This window comes from Ascidiella aspersa, chromosome 2 (assembly GCF_963924565.1).
Source record: "Ascidiella aspersa chromosome 2, kaAscAspe10.2, whole genome shotgun sequence".
Classification (NCBI taxonomy): Eukaryota; Metazoa; Chordata; class Ascidiacea; order Phlebobranchia; family Ascidiidae; genus Ascidiella; species Ascidiella aspersa.
This window is the reverse complement of record NC_139448.1, coordinates 14,466,190-14,489,276: the sequence shown is the minus strand read 5'-3', so window position 1 is coordinate 14,489,276 and position 23,087 is coordinate 14,466,190. Positions and strand designations below refer to the sequence as shown.

At 37.3% G+C, this 23,087-nt stretch overlaps 1 protein-coding gene across 1 annotated transcript; it reads left to right on the top strand.

The window, feature by feature from the left end:
* The first annotated feature begins 286 nt into the window (after positions 1 to 286).
* Positions 287 to 22,442, top strand: LOC146163871 (SWI/SNF-related matrix-associated actin-dependent regulator of chromatin subfamily A member 4-like). Its single transcript, XM_083381478.1, has 35 exons — positions 287 to 514; positions 856 to 1,019; positions 1,960 to 2,049; positions 2,112 to 2,169; positions 2,331 to 2,412; positions 2,638 to 2,792; positions 2,968 to 3,059; positions 3,178 to 3,311; positions 3,487 to 3,599; positions 3,973 to 4,076; positions 4,189 to 4,341; positions 4,423 to 4,531; positions 4,857 to 5,029; positions 5,368 to 5,499; positions 7,861 to 7,899; positions 8,786 to 8,854; positions 9,063 to 9,188; positions 9,365 to 9,528; positions 9,854 to 10,031; positions 10,380 to 10,508; positions 10,617 to 10,730; positions 10,954 to 11,067; positions 11,159 to 11,258; positions 12,122 to 12,263; positions 12,533 to 12,675; positions 12,987 to 13,174; positions 13,863 to 13,972; positions 14,390 to 14,507; positions 14,825 to 14,971; positions 15,949 to 16,098; positions 17,835 to 18,055; positions 18,905 to 19,112; positions 21,009 to 21,222; positions 21,610 to 21,752; positions 22,264 to 22,442. The coding sequence occupies exons 1-35, from the start codon at positions 322 to 324 to the stop codon at positions 22,288 to 22,290; spliced, it is 4,596 nt and encodes a 1,531-aa protein (XP_083237604.1). The 5' UTR covers positions 287 to 321; the 3' UTR covers positions 22,291 to 22,442.
* Positions 22,443 to 23,087: the final 645 nt, after the last annotated feature.

Genomic DNA, 23,087 nt, shown 5'->3' with positions numbered 1-23,087 from the left:
GAGTAGCACTTGTCTGAACGCCTATCAAATTCAATTGTCTGAACGCCTATCAAATTCCGCACTACCTTGTTTTACCAAATATATATGGAAAATGGATTGTGTACTGTACTTTACGAAGATTGATACAGTGTTGCTGCAACACTGTTGCATGGACTTAAAACCATGATTAGTTAGCAGACTATGTATTAAACAGTTGGTATCATGTTTAAAATGTGACGTTTTGGATATAGCCAGCTTAAGTATTTATAAAATAGGTTGAACATTTACTTTTTTTATTAGACTTTACAACACTTTTGCTAATTGTATACTAAATTCTGTGTTATGTCTGACCCTGGTGGTACCCCTGCTCCGGCTCACCCACCACCTATGGCACAGCAATATGCAGGTTACCCTCCAGTTCAAGGTGTCCCAGGGCCCCCAAATGCGGGTGGTGCACCTGTTCCACCCCCACAACAAATGGGCATGTCCCCAGCAAGCGGTGGGCCTCAACCTTATGGACAACCACAATACCCTGGTATGGCAAGAAAATAATTTAGCTTCTCATTTTGATATTTTTAAGTTTTCACTGCAAGGGCTTGGCTCGTTAAAGAGAGGCACAGCATGTTTTTAACACTTATATATATTTTGCTAAGCATCAGTAAAGGTTGTTTAAAATGCCTGTAAACAGTATTTATTTACTTACATGCTGGTCATAGGAGTTAGTAGAGTGTGTTTTGTGTGTTTACTTGTATCTGCTTAAGGTCCATAGAGTAATATAAATAAACATGGCCATGCTGCTTTAACAGGATGAAATGATGTGAGAATTGAAACCTGTTTTTAGTTTCCATTGATTCATTGTTACTGTAAAAACTTCAGGTCAACAATATGAGCACAACCCTACAGCTTCTGCAACGACTGCTTCACTTGCCAATGGGCCTGCTGCTACAGCTGCTTTTGGCATTACATCCACTATGCCAGCAGCGCCTGAAACTGTTGATTTAAACAACATGCATTATGAAAGTACAGCTTCCATTAAACAGGTAATTAAGATTTCTATATGCCAGTGGTTCTCAAACTTTTTGTCTTGCAACGCCCTAAAAAAGTTTTCTGGACTTGCGACACACCAAGCGATGGGAGTATTATTTTACAACTTGTTTTTCATTTATTGTTATCAATTACTGTAGTCCTTTTGTAACAATAAATTTTGAACTACTGCGTATAAGCCAGGTGTGACCAAACTTTTCTCACTAAGGGCTGGATAAGTGAAAGGGCCTGGCCGTCGTGGCCCAGATAACTTAAGATTTATGACGGGTCAGATAAACAAATAATGTCTAAATTTGTTAACCTCAATATTGTTATACAAAGGACATTTAAATAGCTTTGTAATAGCAACTATCGTGGGCAATAATTAATTGTCAATATAGCAATAATCAAGCAATACCACACTGCGTTTTTTTAATTTGATGTCACCATACACCTAACATGTGTCCACTGATGTGTGACCAGCATACAAACTGAGCGTTATTGTTGTTTTGCGTTTCATTCTACTTTTTCGGGTTATATACTAGGGGCTTAACTGAGATTTGTGAATGTATACTCAACGATCAATATGCAGTGAGTAAAGTGACTCTGTCTGGAGTTCAAGAAGTTAAGGACAGGTAATTTAACAGCCTGCTCTTTGGGGTCTTATCAGCAAAAATTGTATTACACCAACTCGTTTTTTTCTTTATCATTGAAAATGAAACGGCGCACATTTTGAGAACCTATGCCGTATGCTATGACGACATTTAAAAATAAGTTTGTCGACGTTTATTTTGTATATATCTACTAGTATAAAAACATAACACATTTGAAATTTATTGTTTTGTATCAGTTAATTTTTATAGTTTTGTTTAGTTAAAGTTTTTCGACCCAGTAATAAAATCATTCTAAGTGTGGTTTTATTGGTCTACTATATCTTAACAAATGTTAATATTGCAGGCAGTTGAATCCATGCAGTCGAAGGGGTTAACAAATGATCCACGCTATCACCAGCTAGTGTACCTACTGAGACAAAGAAGTCAACAACAGGTAAACAGAATGTTGCATTTTGAAATGTTATTAGTCAGGAAGTAATCATGTTTTATCTACAGAATGTTCCTGTTAACCCAACGGGAGAGCAGACTCCAAGCAATGTGTCTTCTAACACAAGTGAGTTTTTAATGTGTTTTAACATTTCAAACCTATTTATTTTGAAAAAAAGGTTAAAATTGTTGTTGCTTTAAAGAAAAATTATTTTGAGACCGTTTTATGGTGTTTTTTTTCATTTATAAGCCCAATAAAATAATTTAAAATTTATAATTATTTTTAAGATATATCAAATGCCACGAGTACTTCTGATTCTGGTTCCAGTGTATCTGGAGGACTCTTGGATGGAAACAGTCTAAATCAAAAGTATGCAAACAAACAAAGTATATGTGACCATTAGTGAACATCTTTATATTGAAAGTAAAATTTAAAATAAGCCATTGACTAACCTGATCGTGCAGCATATTAATTGTGAATAAAATTAATGATGTATTTGGCATGAGGCAAGACAGTCGATTATAGTTAGGTCAATTTTGTCTGATAGTTTAAAAGAAGTTTTTTATTAATTCTATGTTGTTGCATTTGAATTAGAAAACCTGGAAACTCCGCCTTCTCCAACCCCCAACTTCTTCAGTTGCGAGCTCAGATTGTTGCATACAAGATGTTGGCACGGCAACAGGTGGTGCCGGACCAACTTATGCAAGCAACTCTTGGAAAGCGCAATGCCCAAGGCAGCCAGCCTCCAGGTAAAGTTCTGCAAATATAAGAAATCAGTCAAATTTTTCTTTTTTAAAATTCAAGTCATTTTGGTTAACTTGATATTGTTCCAACTGTAATCTAATATTGTTCTAACTGTAATTATAAGAAGTGAAACATGTTTGTACACTCTTTAGTGCAAAAATATTTTTGTTTTGGATTTAGGTACCCCAGCTCAGCCAGCCACCAGCCAAGCCAATGTTCAAGAGGCGGAAAAGGCTTCACCCAAACTGCCAACCACTACAGAAACCCCAGCTGTAAGCAAATATTTGTAACTTACAAAGAATGGCTATGAAAAAAAAATTGTCTTTGAGTCATGAATATTACTAATACATTGAAAAAAGCGATGTGGTTTACAAGGTTGTTTTATTACAGAAACCTGGTACGCCAGCCCCACCTCAGGACCTGGCAATGCTTTTGCAAATTTCTTCCAAGAACAGCAAGCTTGCCCCTTCTAAAAAGCCTGAAGGTCTGGATCCAAACATACTTCTCAGAGAAAGAGAAAATCGGTAAAAGAAACCTGTCAAATTAACATTTAATATTTTATTATTATTATTAAAGGCATGTTGCTCTCTTAAATTCAGTTTAACGTCGTATCCTTCTGTTAAGTGCTTTTTAACCGCGTCAAAATTATATAAGTAATTGTTAGTAATAGTTAGGTTTTGATAAACTTCTACATTTTAGAATTGAAGCAAGGATTGCCCAGAGGATTGTTGAACTTGAAAACATTCCAGCAAACATTGCAGATGAATTGAGAATCAAGGCAACAATTGAACTGAAAGCTTTGCGCATGCTAAGTTAGTAAAATAAGAAAATAAACAACTAAACACATAATAAGAAAATGACTATCAAACGCTACACTAAACCTTGTTTTTTTATTGTTGCAATGTTGTTGCGAGTCGTTGTACCTGGTTTAGTAGGTGCATAAATCCACTAAATGTAAAATACCCACACTTACTGACTTTTAATTATTGAAAATTGGTTTATCTATGCCAAAGGGTGACCACTGGAGCAATTGCCAGCCATGTGTTACTGTATTTCTGGCATATCGTAGTTCATCTCTATTGTTTTTGCAACAAGATTTTATTACATCTGCTGAAAGCCTGGATTACATTCTATTAGTTAAGACATATTATTCGGCAAATATAATATATATATATGGTTTGTCAGGTTTTCAGAAGCAACTTCGTCAGGAGGTGCTTGGTGCTATGCGGAGAGACACAACTCTTGAAACAGCACTTAATGCAAAGGCATACAAGCGAGTTAAACGACAGGTAATGGTGACTCAGTCATTTATTATTTTCTGCCAACGCCAGTTAAAGTTACTTCTTTATATAAAAAATTTGTTAAAAGTGTATGCATTTTTTAAATGTGTAACATCTCCAGACTCTTCGGGAAGCCAGAGTCACAGAACGCTTGGAAAAAGCACAGAAAATGGAAGCTGAGAAAAAACGAAAGCAGAAGCATCACGACTTTTTGCAAAGCACTTTGCAGCATGCCAAAGAATTTAAAGACTTTCATAGAAACAACACAGCCAAGGTATGATTACTTTTAAATTTCTTCTATTGTGTGCTCCTGATAAATTGTTTCATTGCTGTACCATGTACCATTGTATTTTAGGTTGCGAAACTAAACAAGGCTGTACTTGTTTATCATGCCAACACTGAAAGGGAGCAACGTAAAGAAGAGGAGAGGATTGAAAAAGAGAGAATGAGAAGACTTATGGCGAGTTTCTGTTGTTTATCTTTCTTATAAGTTAGATTGTTGTTTAATCCAACACAGTGTTTGTTGAGCACTATTTTAGATATATAAATCTCTGGGTAAATATTTTATAAGTGTATATATTTTATAATATTTATGTTCCTAAATTTAGGTATAAATTTAACAAGTTTTAATTTGTACCATCAGTTCTCACACTGACTTCTAAGGTTTTATGAATACGCTACAAGTTGTTTTGATGGCCGCAACAGGTGTTAGCGCTGATAATTAACTTTTTATTAAACCTTACATTTTTATAATTTCAACTTACATTTTTATAATTTTTTTTCAGGCAGAGGATGAAGAAGGCTACAGAAAGTTGATCGATGCCAAGAAGGATCGTCGTTTGGCTTACTTACTCAGTCAGACAGACGAGTACATCCGCAACATCGTCAAGCTTGTCAAGGAGCACAAGCTTGCTCTTGCCAAACGAAAGGGAACTGGGAAAAAGAAGAAGAAGAAACCTGAAGTAACTCCAAATTAAGCTGTTTTGTTCTTGGACAGAGTATATAAGTTGAGCATTACCTTGTCACCGATATATTTTTAGAACTTGATTTGTTTAGCAATAGGGAAGTATACTTTTGGAATTGTAAACTGGCTTTAAGTTGCTAGTTGCTGCTTGGCTAATGTTGTGTTAATGATGGATATTACGGTGTACTTTATAAGGTATTAGTTTTTGGCCAAAACTTTGCGGAGGAAATCTTAACAATACTTTTCCGTTTTTTGTATACTATTGATTAACAGTATATGCCTAAAAATTAGTGTTTTACACAAGGTTCCACGGTAACCAATCAATCCTTATTTCAGGACGAAATTAACGGAGATGGTGATCGTCATGTGGAGGTGAAAAACATTGACACTGGTGAGATTGTCCGTGGTGAGCAGGGACCAAAGCTCTCCAATCTGGAAGCCTGGTTGGAAATGCACCCTAACTTTCAGGCAAGTTTCAAAAAGCCACCAATGAAAATAGTAAAGTTGGTGTCAAAGTATTGCATTGTGTGCAGATATGGTTTGCTCATGGGTAGGGATGCTCAAAGTAGAATATCGAATCCTTGGATTCGAATCCAGATGGGATTCGAATCCAATTCTGCCATTTATTTCGGGTAATTGGAACCGATATAATTTAATGTTTTACCGCGGATTGTTGCGCCTAATTGCACAAACGCGTGTGGTAAGTTGGCCTGTCGCCGCGGCGACCAATTTATAGTGCTTGCTTTAAATGTAACCTCGTAGTGCAGTGTCAGCGTTTTTTCGGGCGACCAATTACGGCGTCTCGCGATAACGTTCGTCTAATAATTAAGTGTCAATCAAGCATTATTGGGCGAGCGACTAACGTGTAATGTCAGGTGTGGAGTTCGCAATTTCCCTAAATGCGTTAAGTTGCAAAAGTAACATATCGTTGCAAAACGTGCTGGCCGTCCACAAAATGCGCTATGGGGTTACTTAAGGTCAACTTTAGGCCAATATTCAGGGAAGTTATGCAGTTATGCACAACGTAATTGTCAAGAATTCGTTATGTCAATAATAACTTTGTATTCTTTGCAGTACATCATTTGACTGCATAACAGATCATGTTAGTCAAAAAAGAAGCAATAAGACTTAACAATGCTTTCAAAATCAGGACCGAATTGCTTAAGACTTCTGTGTGGAGTGTTGCATTTTCTCACTATTGGCAAAAATATAAGTTTTGGCAACAACGTGGACAGTTGACATATTACAGTTTACAGAACGGCTTCAGATGACAGTTGTTAAGAATGTTAAACATATGAGAGAGTTTTTTTATTATAATGTTCACATGTTAGAAAACTGTTTGGGCGATTTATTGCTGTGATTGTGGGCCCTGTAGGGTAGATTAAGATTAATCCCTTCCCCAAACAAAATCGAGGATAAATAATTTAATAAAAATATACTAGGATTCGCTATTCTGGATTCGTTATTCTAGATTCGAAACCTATTATTCTAGAATACCTTGGGATTCTACTTTGAACATCCCTACTCATGGGTAGGAATGTTCAAAGTAGATTCCAAAGGTATTCTAGAATAATAGGTTTCGAATCTAGAATAACGAATCCAGAATAGCGAATCCCAGTAGATTTTTATTAAATTATTGAACATCGATTTTGTTTGGGAAAAATCTTAATCTACCCTACAGGGCCCACAATCACAGCAATAAATTGCCCAAACAATTAACAATTTTCTAACATGTGTACATTATAATAAAAAAAATCTCCCATATGTTTAACATTCTTAACAACTGTCATTTGAAGCAGTGTAAACTGTAACATGTCAACTGTCCAGGTTGTTGCCAAAACTTATATTTTTGCCAATAGTGAGTAGAATGCAACACTCACAGAAGTCTTAAGCAATTCGGTCCTGTTTTTTCAAGCATTGTTGGGTATTACGGCGAATTTTTTTACTAACGTGATCTGTTATGCAGTCAAATAATGTACTGCACAGAATACAAAGTTACTATTGACTTAACGAATTCTTGACAATTACACTGCGCATAACTGCATAACCTCGCTGAATATTGGCCTAAAGTTGACCTTGAGTAACCCTATAGCGCATTTTGTGGACGGCCAGCACGTTTTACAACGTAATGTTACTTTTGCAACTTCACGCATTTAGGGAAATTGCGAACTCCACACCAGACATTACACGTTGATCGCTCGCCCGCTTGATTGACACTTAATTATTAGACGAACGTTATTAGACGAACGAGCCGCGGTAATTGGTCGCCCGAAAAAACGCTGACACTGCACTACCGGGTTACATTTAAAGCAAGCACTGTAAATTGATCGCCGCAGCGAGAGGCCAACTTACCACACGCGTTTGTGCAATTAGGCGCAACAATCCGCGGTAAAACATTAAATTATATCGGTTCCAACTGCCCGAAATAAACGGCAGAATTGGATTCGAATCCCATCTGGATTCGAATCCAAGGATTCGATATTCTACTTTGAACATCCCTACTCATGGGTGAATAACATTCTCATTTCCATTTTTTGCCGATAAAGCATAGTGCAAAATCTTTAAAAGCTGTTGGCCTAAATCAGATTTAGCATTTAAAGTCGCGCACAAACAAACTTTAATGTATGCATTCGTGATTTCCATTTAAAGACTGTCATAAACTAGAGGAATAGGCACAGTATAAAAGTATTTGTTAATTTTATATGAGGGAAAGTTTGTTTAATAATAATAGTAGTAATTAATGCCTATTTTTCTTAGATTGTTTTGTACATTGTAAGACCTTATACTTACTGTTTTAAATATGATCTACAACACATCTGTGTTTTCCAGGTTGTTCCAAGGGCTGAAAGTGATGAAGAAGAGGAAGAGGTAATTGCTTTATCTGAATTTTAAGTCGACAGTTATTTTTTTATCAAATAATGTCATTTGACTTAATCTACACAAGCTGGAACCAATATTTATTTTTGTTTCAGAAAAGTAATTATTTGACTTAAGATTGTTATTTAGTGGCACCGAGAGTTGTCATACAAGACCAAGCAGAAAATATTCTTTATGTTTGTAAATTGACAATCAAAAGCATAGATAAGTAGCTAGCATTTTATCAGCGTTTAGAATACTTCTGAATTAAATAATTAAAACGTTAACAAAATCGTACCTACTTCTCAATTTTGCACAAAATATGTGAATAATGGAAATCACCTTGACCCTTGCAAGATAAATGTCGACCTTAATTATTTTACTTGGTTTTATTTAATTTTTAATGTTTCTGACCTATTCTTATACTGTTGCGTTTGTTTTTATTCAGATATACTGCCGATGCCTTGATTGGCGAAATATATATATCTCTTTTAAGATCTGTTTATTGTGTCCGACCTGAATTGCTAGCTTTGCTAGAGTATTTTGCTGTTACTTCTCAATTTTTGAATAATTTTTTTGGCTCTTATATTTTCTCTATATCTAAATCAGGGGACATTTTGTGCAGTATCATTTGGCATGCAACAGTCTTTTTTTAGTATAAAAGATTATCGTAGCATGTTTTATGCCAACTCTCAACTGGATAAATGATAAAAAAAAAAAATTAAAAACAACGTGGCCCAAGGTGATGGAAATGTTGGACCGTCCTGATCTAGATATTGCGGCCTGCAGGTTGATCTACATGATTTCCTTTGTACCCAAAGGAATTTGAGTTTGAGACCCCTAGTGTCCTCCACCCAATATGATCGAATAATTACTGATATTAATCCTTTAATTTAAGGAGGAAAGTGCAGTAGAAGGAAAAGGAGAGGAAGCTACTGCAGAAGAAGACACAAGCATTGATATGATTGTAAGATTTCAGATCTAAAAACTATGTAAAATCTGGCTTATAATATTACGCTGTGTATGTTTTTTTAAAGCTTTTCTGAATTACATTATTTTTTGTGTTTAAACCTATGCCATCTACATGTTTAGGTATTGCTCTAACATTGCTTTACATTTGTTCCAATTTATTTGGACTTGTTACTTATCTTTCACCAAGTAATGATATGTTACAGAGCAATGTTGATGATGAATACACAACGTATGATACCAATACTTATTATGCCATTGCACATAACATCAATGAAGCTATTACAGAACAACCAACCATGCTTACCAATGGAAAGTTAAAAGAATATCAGGTACCAAAACAATTTACATTTTACTGTTATAATATTGATACTGTGCCTGACAATATATGTGCTTGTGGAACTAATGTGTGAACAAAAACACAATAATATTTTGTCACTTTCGTTTTTTTTTTAATAAGTTTAGTGAATAAAAAATTAAATCACATAAATATTTAATCTATGTTTAGTTCAAGGGACTTGAATGGCTTGTGTCATTGTACAACAACAACTTGAATGGAATCCTTGCAGATGAGATGGGTTTGGGCAAAACCATTCAAACTATTGCCCTTCTAACACATCTAATTGAAAAGAAACAAGAAAATGGACCATTTCTCATCATTGTACCTCTATCGTGAGTTGTTTCTTGATTTGTAAGAAAGATTTAGCAGATTTAAATGAGTGCAAGTATATCATACTTAAACTTGTTTCTTTTAAATCCTTTGATTTCAAATCAGAGTTAATTAGTTAGTTTTTGATGTAGGAGTAATTGACTATTATATAGTTTTTTAAAAGTACTAGGTTTTAAGTTTTATTTTCTCATTGCAATCTTGGTAGTTTTTTCCCTACAACAAGTAAGGTTTAAAGAGAAAGGTTTTATAGTTGCTTTTAATGACTTTTGTCATGATTTCTGTTTTCTTGTCATGAAGTTAAGTAACTAAGCTGCATATGGATTTCAGCACCATGTCCAACTGGGTGTTGGAATTTGACAAGTGGGCTCCCAGCGTTGTGAAGGTTGCCTACAAGGGCTCACCTCCGGCCCGAAAGGCCCTTTCACTCAACCTAAAAGGAGGCAGATTTCATGTTGTCCTGACAACATTTGAATATGTGATAAAAGACAAACATGTTCTTTCAAAGGTAAGCCGACGCCCAACAGCTTCCAAGCGTTTTAATTTTCAATACAACTTAATTTATCATACAGGATACAATTTATTTTGCTGGCTCCAGTGGCTTGCTGCCAATTAAAGTGATTTGCAGTGCCTGGTTAAAATTACCTATTTCTTAAACAATTTTTAAAATGTTATACTGTTATTTGAAACTTAGTGTTTTCTGCCTATTTGCAAATTTGACAGTATATAGCTACTGCATGCATTTTAATAGATTTTGGATAAAATTTCACAAACTAATTAATTGCTGTGTGGACATTACTAAATAGTTATAAAGTCGTTATTTTGCAAACTTAAAGCAGCTTGTTTTTTTTTCTAGATCCGATGGAAGTACCAGATTGTGGACGAGGGCCACCGAATGAAGAACCACCATTGCAAGCTCACCCAAGTTTTAAACACCCACTATCTAAGTCCACACAGACTCCTGCTAACTGGTACTCCATTACAGGTAAATCTTTTTTGGTTAATCCGTCCTAATATGTCAATAAGTCCTGTTTATTTTGTAACATTGCATTACAGCCTCCATTGTTTGTTGTTGAATTTCCCTCTTTTGCAGAATAAACTCCCGGAACTGTGGGCGCTTCTCAATTTTCTCCTTCCATCTATCTTCCAGTGCTGTTCCACATTTGAACAGTGGTTTAATGCGCCGTTTGCCTTAACAGGAGAAAAAGTAAGTCAGAAAACATGTTTTGTATAAGAGAGTTAAGCTTTATGCGAAATAGTGAAAAAGCGCTCTTCTGTCACCAAAATTAACCTTTGTCCCATAACAGTATTTATCGATGAACGCAATTGCAAACTTTATATATAAATATTGTTCTATGTAAAATATTTTTTTAAAACCTAAAATAAAAGAGTGCCCCGTATTTAGTTATGATTTTACCTTTTGTGTATAGGTTGATCTGAACGAGGAAGAAACTGTCCTCATTATTCGTCGTCTCCATAAAGTCTTGCGACCATTTTTGCTGAGACGATTGAAGAAGGAAGTCGAAAGTCAACTTCCGGAGAAGGTGACTAATTCAATTACTAAAAAAATCGTCTACAAATTACAGCATTTTTATTCACGTTCGTGTAAATGACACGTCAAATTTTTTGTTGCAGGTCGAGTATGTTGTGAAATGCGACATGTCAGCACTTCAACGTCTGTTGTATTGTCACATGCAAACGCACGGACTTGTACTCACTGACGGGTCAGAAAAAGGTAGGCTTTGAGTTTTGCTTTAAAATTTTTTCTTTGCGGGGGTAGGTCGTATGTCAAATGACCTGATCTTTAAAATTAAAAGCTTCTAGATCTTGAGCTAACGAATAGACAAAGGGGTTCTTAAACTTCTTTTACCGCGGACCCTAATTTTTTTTGCTTGGCGTGGACCACGGTAGGTAGGGAATTAAAAAAAATGACGTCATAAATTGACATCACGATCAAATAGACTTTCAGAAATAAGCTAAAGGATTTAAGTAAAAATGGAGTCTAGTGGTTCTCAACCTTTTTTCTTTCGTGGCCCATTTTCGTTGCACAAAAATTTTATGGCCCAATAAATGTTTATGGAAAAAACAACTATGAAATAGGTTTAGAACAAAAAAAAGCAGAACATGTTTCAAAACAGATTATTTCTTTAACCGTGCATTTGTGAGATACTAGCTGCTGAACAATAAGTTTACTTTCCTTCCCAAGCCATTATTTCTGTAAAATTAAGTGTAGTGGCACGAATAAAACTTAATTCTTCATTAAATATAGCTTTATAAAATTGGTCTGTGGCCCACTCAAAATGTTCCCATGCTCCACTGGTTGAAAACCGCTGGTCTAAATACATTCAGTGCTAAAACGTTTCATTTTGAATTAAACTCTTTTCTTTGAAAAACTGACTACTTCCTAAATACACACAATTATTTCAACTTAGCCTTTTGAAATAAGTTTATGGACCCCAAGTGGTCCATGGACCCCAGTTTAAAAAACCCTGGAATAGACCGTTACGATCTTCGCTATGCTATAAGTCCTAATCGTGTTGTGCCTAACTTGGAGCTCTGCTCATAAAGTCGGCGTTTAACTGACAAACTATTGTTCAGGCAAGCAAGGGAAGGGCGGCGCGAAGGCACTGATGAACACCATCATGCAGCTGCGTAAGATCTGCAACCACCCTTTCTCATATCGCCACATAGAAGAGTCGATGGCCGAGCATTTGAACATTCCCGGTGGCATTATTTCAGGGTACAACTACATTTTGTGAAATTATTTTAACCGGGAAAATATTTTTACTGACGATTTTTTTGGGAGAAGTTGGTTGTATTTGTCACGCCAATATTGAAAATAGAAATTTCCATGTTTATATTCAAAATTTAGTATCAAGCTATTTAGTTACGCAACAAAATTACAAAAACCATGCTGTATATTTCTCCTTCTAATGCTGCAAGTCCATCTATATTAAAGTATGGCTAAGTTTCAAATACGGTTTGCTTTGCATTTGTTTTCTTAAACAGCAACGATCTGTACCGGGTTTGCGGAAAGTTCGAGCTACTGGACCGACTCCTTCCCAAGTTGAGAGTCACCAATCACAGGGTGCTTCTCTTTTGCCAGATGACAAACACCATGACCATTCTCGAGGACTTTTTCAACTACAGAGGTAAAAGTGTGGCAAAAGACCGCGCTTACATGCTCTATATAACTTTACCAGGCGTGAGTGTTAAAGACCTGACATTTGCCACGCTTTCTTTAAGATTTCAGTACAATCACGTGAAAGAGGTAACAGTAGTATTTTCACACCCTAGGAGGCACTTCGTTCGGTATTAGAAAAGTCACACAAAACAACACAAAATTTAGTCGCACGAACCTTGTTGGCCTTGTTATTTGCCTTATTTTCGCCCACAAATAGCAAACAGAATATCTGAAAAAAATCGCGATGTTTTTGGTTGTTGATTAAAATTTCCACGCCAGGTTACAAGTATCTTCGCCTGGACGGTTCCACTAAGTCAGACGACCGCGGGGAAATGCTGAAGGCCTTCATGGCCAAGCAGTCCGATTACTTCATCTTTCTCCTGTCGACCCGCGCCGGTGGATTGGGTCTCAACTTGCAGGCGGCCGACACCGTGATCATATATGACAGCGACTGGAACCCCCATCAGGTTGACATATGAAACGGGTTTATAAAGCGAAACATCTTACCGCCTGGGATCTGCATCAAGGTTCTGTAATTTAAAAGTCGCCACCAAGTTTTAGATCGGGATACGCCTTGTTTGGGTTGGCGACAAAATTTATGGATGTTTGCTACTGCAAACATTGGAAGTTGAACGATAGTTTGAATTTACCTTCAATTTATTTTAATTTTATTATTAAAAATGCTTTAAAACAATGCGTAAATAGACAGTTATATTGTAGAGATTATGTGTGAATATTTGAGTTGACAGACTCTGCATCAAAGTTTTAAAACACACAACAGTATATGCCAATATCAAAATATGATGATGTGAACTTGGGATGTTCGATACTTGACTTTTAACGATACCGACACGATACCTGATATTGTGGACAAGGAGTATCTAGAACCGATATCTCATACCAAATGTTATCTCATGTTGTTAACCTATATTATTTTTTACCTTTCAAAGAAGATATCTCTGCATTAAATTACAAATCATTTTTGAAATTGTTATTTTACTTTGGTATCAGCTTGGCACCGATTTCACCCTAGTATCGGACGGCCGGTACTAATACTTTGCGTTGGGTATCGGCTCGGACATCCTTAATTATTATTATCGTAAATCCCTAATATAAACAGTGAAAGTATTTTTATTTAACATATTTTTTGCGCAGGACATTCAAGCTCAGGACAGAGCCCACAGAATCGGCCAAACCAACGAAGTGCGCGTTCTCCGTTTGATGACCGTCAACTCGGTCGAAGAGAAGATTCTTGCGGCCGCTAGGTGGGACAGTTGTTTCCCATTCGGCAACTTATATAGTGAATTCTAAATCTGTTTTATTTATATTCGCGTCTTGTGAAGTTTATTCACCCCCCAATTAAAGACCCAACTACCGTTAAAAAAATAATTGTTTTTGTAGTCTTACACCGGGTTGCCAAGTTTGCGTTTATCGCTAGTATAGTAAGCCGATAAGGATTTATTTGCACACATGCATTTGGTCGCTCGCCCCTTGTCAACTGAATGATTCCGCAACTTGGCCATCCAGTGTTGAAGTGACGCGGTGTGGCTGTTTTAAACACATCTTTGTCATCTGTTTTAAACACATTTTTGTCATTTATCGCGTAGTATCTCCTTGTTAAGTTTATTGAAGTTTTCCGCTACCACCCAGCCAAAATGTGATGTCCAATTGTTGCTTCTTAGGTACAAGTTAAACGTGGACGAGAAGGTGATTCAAGCGGGAATGTTCGACCAAAAGTCGACAGGCAGCCAGCGGCGAGCTTTCCTCTGCGAAATCGTCCAGCGTTCGACCACAGATGATGTAAGGAACCCGGGAACACGCTTTAAAGCGATATATCCTTAACTGACGAAATTTATGGACGTTATAGGATTTTGGAAAAAACTAGATGCCCTGTTTAGGGGTTTTGTTGAATTTTCACTTAACTGCGCCTCAAGTAAAATTAAAAAAGTAATTTTTCTGAAAGCTTATTGCTTAAGCCTTAACACATTGTTAACAAAAAAAATATTTTAACTTTCTACTCTTATAAAAAACACCTAACCCCGGAAGCCATCAGTCGATGTTTAAGCTGACTGAACAGAAAGATGATTTTTTTTAAATATCCAAAACTTTTACTTCAGGACGAAGACGAGGTCCACGACGACGAGACGCTAAACCAAATGATCGCGCGCACCGAAGGGGAGTTCGACAGCTTCCAGCAGATGGATATCGATCGACGCAGAGCAGAGGCGCGCGATCCAAACAGGAAGCCAAGGCTCATGGAGGAGGTAAACGACAAACACAGCTTTTCTGCGATTTTCAATAATCGTGTAAACTGCCAACGCGACCAACAACAAGTCCTTTTCTTTGCGACCTTTTTCTGGCTGCCCTTTTTTTCCTGTTGATTTAGCTGCGAGTCGCCACATGATCGTTTGTGCAACGTGCTGCTAGGCCAATTCCCTCCACTACAACATTGTTCGGATAATTTTCAGGACCTACGTTGTCTTTTTATAACGGTCAACAATATCCAGCTACTTTTTTACCGTTCGGAACTTTAAGAACTACAAGAAATTAAAATTTTCATATATTGGAGGCATACTAACTTTTTTTAAATTGTGCTTCCAAGAAATAGATTAAGATGTTTGGGTACCCTATTCAGTGCACGGATCTGTAACGTACCCTGATAATAAATTGCAAAGCCAAAAAGATCAAGTAAATCGACATCACCCTGATTGAGACGTTTCGAAAAAACGTAAGACGCTTGTTTTATCTTCAGTTAATGGATTAGGAAATGGATTTTTCTTGATAGATTTTATCAAGTCACTCGTGAAGCTTACTTCCCTTGCGAAATACCGCAATGTCAGCTTATATTGTTTTTGGCAACTTGAAGTCACTGCTTGGATTTCGTCAAAACTTTTTTATATCCCTTCAAACCATTCCAGTAATTGTTCTGTTTGGTACTGTAAATGAGAATGACTTGCTAAACTGTTTACTGATTTGCGCTCGCTTTGTGATTTATCGTTGTAAATACGCCAAAACTTTGCCTTATTTAATGACGTTTAAGAACATGGTAAAAACAGTGAAAAAACAGAATACCATATTGCGCTAGGAAATAAGAATCTTTCTGCTTTTCGAGTTAAATGGCCCAGTCTTTAAATGTATACCTGTCGCTTCTTAAGTGCTATCCATCTTTTATCTCTCGTGCGTCTTTTTCTTCCGCCGTTTAACTTACTATCGCGTAATAAAAAAATCTTAATGTGGACAGGACGAGCTTCCCTCTTGGCTCCTCACATCTTCGGAGGACGTGATGAGGCTCACCCACGAGGAGGAGGCGGAGAGACTCTTCGGTCGCGGATCCCGTGTGAGGAAGGAGGTGGACTACAGCGAGTCACTCACCGACAAAGAGTGGATCCGGGTAAGGGAGGAATCCATGTCTTAGCATGGCAATTCAAATGCTATTGCGTCATGTTTTTGGCAAACCCGGTTAACTAGTGTTGTAATCATCTAATTTGACAAACTAGTTTAAAATACCGTTAATTGTAATTGTGAATTACTAATGTCATTCCCACCCAGGGACTGTAATAAATGGACATTGGAAAGGTGTCCGCGAGTGCACTTGGAAATGACTGATGTTTTTTAATGTGTGGCAACAATTGAAAAATGAGATTTTTTATATTTTATGTTAAAGCCTTTATTTAAAGCTAGACTGCAATATTGCGCTTTAAGTTTGTTGGTATTTATAAGTATAGGCATAGTTTTGCAAAATTATTGGTGAGGGCAAGTCTTGAAATATCCAGGTGTCCGTAAGCATAATAGTGTTTAAAAAGAGTAGGAAAGGAGTGACTTGAACAGTTCAGAAATACCGGCATGTGTAGTAATTTTTATTCTAGTCCTTATGGGTTATACTGAAAATAATCCTGTCCAAACAGCCTGGGAGGTGGGTAAATAACCGTAAAACCATTGCCTGATGCATCCTCGCTTGCAACACATCATTGAAAAGACTTTCTCAATTTGCCTCACCCATCATCCCTATAGCTTAGTTGTTAGAACGCTTGTGACGGTATGCTCTAAGACAAGTCGTTAGGCGGTACTCTCATCGGTTAATTTTTTCTAGCCTTGCCTGGCTTGATAAAAGCTTTAATAGATCCACTGGATTTCGGATTTCGGCTGGCCCCTTAAAGACCCTGTTTGCTTAAAACATTTGACCCTTTCGTTGGTAAGTATCGCCCTCGGCTGAAAAATATTTAGCTGTCCCAACCGTGTTCCATGCCCTTTTACGGCCTGCTACTGTAAACCTTTTTACGGCCTGCTACTGTAAAAAACTGTTATATGCCGCGTGTAGAGCTTGAAATAACACCTTAAAATCGAAGATTTTGACCTATCCGCGCAAAAAAAGGGTGCAGTGCAGCTTGTCGCTTAACACAACCCATCTGCAAGATCTTTTAACAGTACGACGCTATGGCTGATAAACGCTCGTTGTCCGACGCTGCAGTTGTTCACCGGATGACTCCGTCGCGTCACAGCTTATCGCATACTTCAGCGACGTCAAGATTTATTAATTTGGATCTCTAGCCTTTTTAGTATATAAGCTTGCTAACGCACTTTCATTTTGTTTATTAACCCTGATGAGGTCAGCTGGTATCTGCTGCCGAAACGTCGGCTTATAGTTCGTTTACACCAGAAGAGCGATTTCTATGCCTGGTGGAGCTAACTCTAATACAGTGGTCAGCCCAGTTTTTTTGTTGCGGCCCAAAGTACTCTAGTCAGAGCTATTGAAGGTCCACTATGTAAAACCAGTAAAAAAAAAGAACATACTTTTTTTTAAAGAAAATTTTTTTAATTGCATATAGTTTAAGTTGGCAAAAAATATAGTTCGACAGGCACTCAGGATTACATTTGACGAGTGGGCCTTTCCAAGCTGAGCCAATTTAAAAATGCTATGTCACACCAACTTTTAAAATAAAGTGCAATGATTGTACGGCTATCACGCGGCCCACAACTACATGATAACACTAAGCTATTCGAAAGTAACTCGCGGCCCACTAAAAATGGCTCTGCGGCTCACAGTTTGCCGACTACTGCTTTAATACAACGCTTGCGTTGCCTTTCGAGTTTTAACTTATCGCTCGGTTCGTTCATCTTCGTCGTTAGGCTGTGGAGGACGGGATCGACGTCGATGAGCTGGAGGAGAAGAAAAAGAGCAAGAAGCAGCGGAAGAGGAAGCGCGGGGAGGGCGAAGAGGACATAAAGAGCGGCCAGATGGTGAAGAAGCGCAGGGGGAGGCCGCCGGCCGAGAAGCCGACCCCAAACCCCCCGAAGCTCACCAAGCAAATGAAGAAGATTGTGGAACATGTGATAAAGTACACAGACAGGTAAGTGTGATAATCCATGTAACGTACACAACGTATGCGAGCTGTTAATTAAAATCCTTTTCTTAGGCTTGCGACGATTTAGGGTAGGCCTAATGTTTGTCAACCGGGCAGATTTTTTATATAATATATAGGAACATTGTGCACTGTGACATAATACAACTTTAATTTGAGCACCATTCTATCTGGTTTTACTGACATATGTAAAAAGCAGTGTCGGAAAGATGTTTAACAACGATTTTGTAATTAAAGAGGAAATTAGTATACTTATTAGTTATTACTATTACTATTATTACGTGTTACGTCACATTGCGCTATGTGTACTTTAGGTCGTAGTCGTACCTACATGTGCTTAAATATTTTTCCTTAAAAAAACATTTAGCAAAGTTTATTACTAATAAGTGGTAATTAGGTACTATAAGCTGAAACGTTTGTGAATTATGAAGAGGCTATATTCTCTACGTTTAGTGTACAGATATATAAAAGTGCTCTTTACAAACTACGTTTCAAGTAAAAATTTGGTTTTGTTTAGCAGATAAGGGGTCCTCGGAATAAAAGAATCACCAAAGTTCATTTTAAACCGACTTATATTGCTCGCAAGTTTTAATTACTATGTATGTCAAATTTTAAAAAATATATCGACTGTAGCTACCCAAATTTCAATAAAATTACGCCTCTGGTCTTATGTACGACCTTTCTAATAGAGTAACATGTTAGAAAAAGCAAACAAGTTCACCAAACTACATATAATTCCAAAACCCAACTAATCTCGTTGAATGTGACCCACGGCAGCGCCCTTTTACAATTGCCTCTTAAAAAACGTACACCGACATGTTCTTACCTGCTTACCAGCACCGGGCGTCGTCTGAGCGACCCATTCCTCCAGCTTCCGGCGCGCAAAGAGCTTCCCGACTACTACGAGATGATCAAGCGGCCAGTGGACATCAAGAAGATCCGCGAGCGCATCAAGTCGCACAAGTACCGCAGCTTCGACGACCTCGAGCGCGACTTCGTGCAGATGTGCCAGAACACGCAGGCCTACAACGTCGAGGGGTCGCTGGTCAGTTGTTTTTCTCTTTTTTTCAACTTAAAATGCGCACAAATCCATAAATAGGCCCGAAAATTCCAAAACTTTTGCATTTGCATATACCGTATACTAGATTTTGTAGTACACATGTTCTGCAATCACCAAGACGGCGGTGTTTATCATTAAATTGTTTTTGGAAAATGGAATTATCTTGCCTTTGCCTATGTACCGAAATGATAACTCAATGACTTGTAAATAACTGTTTTTTTTTGAGGTATGAATAACTTTTTCAAGAAAAATCAGTTAGACTTAAAAAGATAGGCTGACCAATAAATTAATTATTATTTGGAATCTATAAAAGTATTGTGTTCAGTTTTGAAATGGTTAGTGGTTACGCAGAGAATTAGGTAATCTATGAGAAACTTTTTCAAGACAAACAAGGTCTCCTGGAAAAAAAGAGTTGACCAATATATTATTAGTTGAAATCCAACAAAACTATGGTGTTTTCTCTACCGGAATGGTTACGCAACGAATTAGGTAAGCTGCGAAAAACTTTTCCAATTCACACAAGTTGTACGCGAAAATAGGAGGAAACCTGCAACGTAACGCAGCTGCTCTAACCAACTTGTTTACTCAATGCCTCAATCCGAATTTACAAGGAACGGTTTAGTCCAGTGGTTCTCAACCTTTAATGGTTCGTTACCCCCTTTGAAAGGCCATCGACCCTCGTAGCCCCCCTGTTTATGAAAAATACATAGCGATGTGTTTGTGTGTGTGTTTTTTTTACTTGTTTTACTTCTTTCTTAACCTTAATAACAAATATGGCTATACATCAACGAATAAATGTAATTAGTTTCTAAAGATTTCTAAAAATTTAACAAAATCAGTAATTTTCTAAAAAATAACAAACCAGTCATTTGAATTTAAATTAACTTAGTAGTCATTATTACAAGGCTTTATCTTACAAAGGTATTTTTTTACATTCGGCTCTGTTTTGTACTGAGCCAAGCGAACGTTATTAGATTCGTCGAGATGAATTCTGAATTTTCGTTTTATAAATGCGTTACTATTACTTGAGAAATACGCTGTGCATAACCTCGCCAAATATAAAACTGACCTTGATTAACCAAATTTTCGAACAATAGTGATGCTTTGGCAAATTTCGAACATAGTGATGCTTTGGTTTTGCAATACCTATATACCTATAGTTACAGAGTTATCCCCGTGATCCCCCAATGACCGCTCCGTAGCCCCCCAAGGGTCCGAGGGCTACGCTGGAGAAACCCTGGGTTAGTCTAAGTGCGAAACGTATGAATGAAAATATTTGTTTTGCATGTCTTTTCAAGACTAGATAAACACCCGCCAACCCAAAAATGCGTTACGTAACACAAAATAAATATGCGTTGCGTAACACAAAAGAAAAATGCGTTGCGTAACACAAAATAAAAATGCGTTGCGTAACACAAAATAAATATGCGTTGCGTAACACAAAACTTTGGTTCGCTTTAAAAAAACGCTAGTTATGAACTCGGATTGAGGCATTGAGTAAACAAGTTTGCTCAGCGCAGCTGCTGTACGTAATGCGAATTTCCTCCCATTTTACAACTTGTTTGTCTTGGAGAAGTTTCTCATAGTTGGTTGTTCCAGTTCCTTCTATATAATCTATAGTCACATTACGGCAAACCACTTACCGAAAATTCTAGTAGGTGTATCGCAATTCCTTATCATCTCTGTGGTGTGCCGTAAGCCTTATGAAAATAACACTAGAAACCTATTAAAAACCTGTATGAACCTAAAAAAAAAAATATATATATATGTTTAGCTGTAAAAACCTAGCGCAGGTAATCTTTGTCCCACGGTCGCGCAAAATTTCTCATTTTTTAGGTAATAAAATATCGCCCCTGATTAAAATTCAAAACAACTTACCAGATTTACGAGGACTCGATTAAACTCAACACCGTCTTCACTTACGCGCGTGAGACCCTCGAGAAGTCCGGCAGCCTCTCTCCGCAGGACGGAACCTCCTCCGCCGCCCACGACGATGACAGCATCAACGAAGGAGCTGCATCCGGGTCGCCCGACAACGACGCATCCAGGAGCGACGAAGACGAAGACGAAGACGATAAGGATTCAGAAGATGAGCGTAAGTTTCGTTTTTCGGGTGATTATCCGTTTTCGTTGTTTCCTATTTTTAGAAAGGAACAGTTACCGTTTTGCTAAATTTTATCTGAACAACTTTTGTAATGTATACTCTCGCTCTGAATCGCTAACTATCCCGAAAACAAACAGCAAATCAACGCACCGCTTTCATTGAATATGCTGTTGCTGCCAGGCATTTTCAATTGTAAAACTGTTCTACCGGCAAAATTTTATTGAAGTATCGAAACGTTGGCATTGCTTTTAAGTCACGGCACTGGCTAAAATATTTTTTTCGGAAAAAAACCCTAAACATATTTTGCGAAATCTTCTGGATTTAAATGTGCTATACCTCCGATGTCCTAATTACCGTCAACTGCTCGTTTTGTCACAGCTCTTCGCGTGAAAATTCGACTCTCCAAGGAGCAGCCGACGTCGCCGAAGCAACAATTTCGTCGTAAAGCTGCCGCCGGTTCGAGCAGAAGAAAGACGGTGATTTCGGACGACGATGATCAGGAAGACGACAGCCATGACGATGTAAGTTTACCTTTTTTCAAATAAGGTCGTACAAATAAAAAATATTAAACTTTTCGCAGTTTTAGCCTTGTCATTCCAAGGTGGTTCGCAGTTGATTCACAACCTTTTATTGCGTACTTCACCCCTCCAAAATAATAAATAGATTTTCGGCGCCAGGCTGCAATTTTCGTTTAGTATTTTTGATATGTTACTATGGAACTGGAACAACACAATCAACTTAAAACATGAAGCAAAATGACAATTTGATATTAAGGTCTCTTATCGTACACAAATAGATGCAAGGAGATACCGATTAGGCAAAAACCAGATTCTTAAAAATTCTCAGATACTTATCGGCACCATTCATCATTAGAAATGGCACACCAGGGAGCCGGGCCACGCCGGCTGAGAACAACTGGGTTAGCAGCCTAATAACCGCTTTACTAAAGACCAAACAGCGTACACTTAGGCTATTAATTTTGTTACCCTTTTTTATATTTAAATTATATATTTGTGTTTTTTCTTTGCATAGGATGGTTCGGAAACCTGGGAAGAATAGATCAAATCTTGCTGCTTACAGAATGAAATGAACGAGAATCGCATTTACGATTGTTGTACAGTTGGGGAATCCCCTCGTTTGCAGTTGCATTGTCAGAATTCCGTGCATCTTAAACTAGAATTTCATTAAAACCGTGCCGTTTACTGCCAATAAAAACAATGTACGTATCATCCCAGATGGATTTTGAATTCAAAACACTGAATTGACTGGGCTGCGAGCAGAGTCACAAGTTATTTGAAAACAGTTTGTGTTTGGCAAAATTTCTGTACTTTTCAGTAGTTCATTAATTGAAATTTTTAAAAGATCGGTTAATTCATTTGTTTAAAGGTTACTTTCATTTGTTTAAAAGAGCAAAACATTTTTTTATCGTTTAGGAGTTTTTTTCTACCGGTTAGTACAGTTTTTCAGTTTTATTGAATCTTACTAGGGATATCCGACCGATAATATTGGATTGGAGCCGATACCCGATACTAAGTTGTAGACATCCCTAACCCTTAATATCGTTTTTATTGAAAACGATGACTACTACATCGCATAGGCAAAATATCTACTAAAAAGTTATTTTAAGCCTGTTTTCTCTTCTGCAGTTTGTAAATTACAGGGAAACTTGGTAAAATATCAAATTGATCACAAGACGAGTTGAAAAGGAATGGTGTTTAGTTGGTATTACGTTGGTAGACGATAAACTTGATTACGACGACTAAGTTGGCTAAACGTTTCCAAGCTTCGTAATTGTTTAGGTTTGGTACTTTTTTAGTTTCAAACAAATGTTCCAATCAATACGATTTTGTGGCGTC

Excerpts from the sequence above, each read along its gene's own strand:
- LOC146163871 (XM_083381478.1), top strand. The coding sequence starts at position 322 with ATGTCTGACCCTGGTGGTACCCCTGCTCCGGCTCACCCACCACCTATG. Across the intron at positions 4,342-4,422 it reads ATAGAAACAACACAGCCAAG|GTTGCGAAACTAAACAAGGC; the intron begins GTATGATTACTT and ends ATTGTATTTTAG. Across the intron at positions 21,753-22,263 it reads AAGACGACAGCCATGACGAT|GATGGTTCGGAAACCTGGGA; the intron begins GTAAGTTTACCT and ends TTCTTTGCATAG.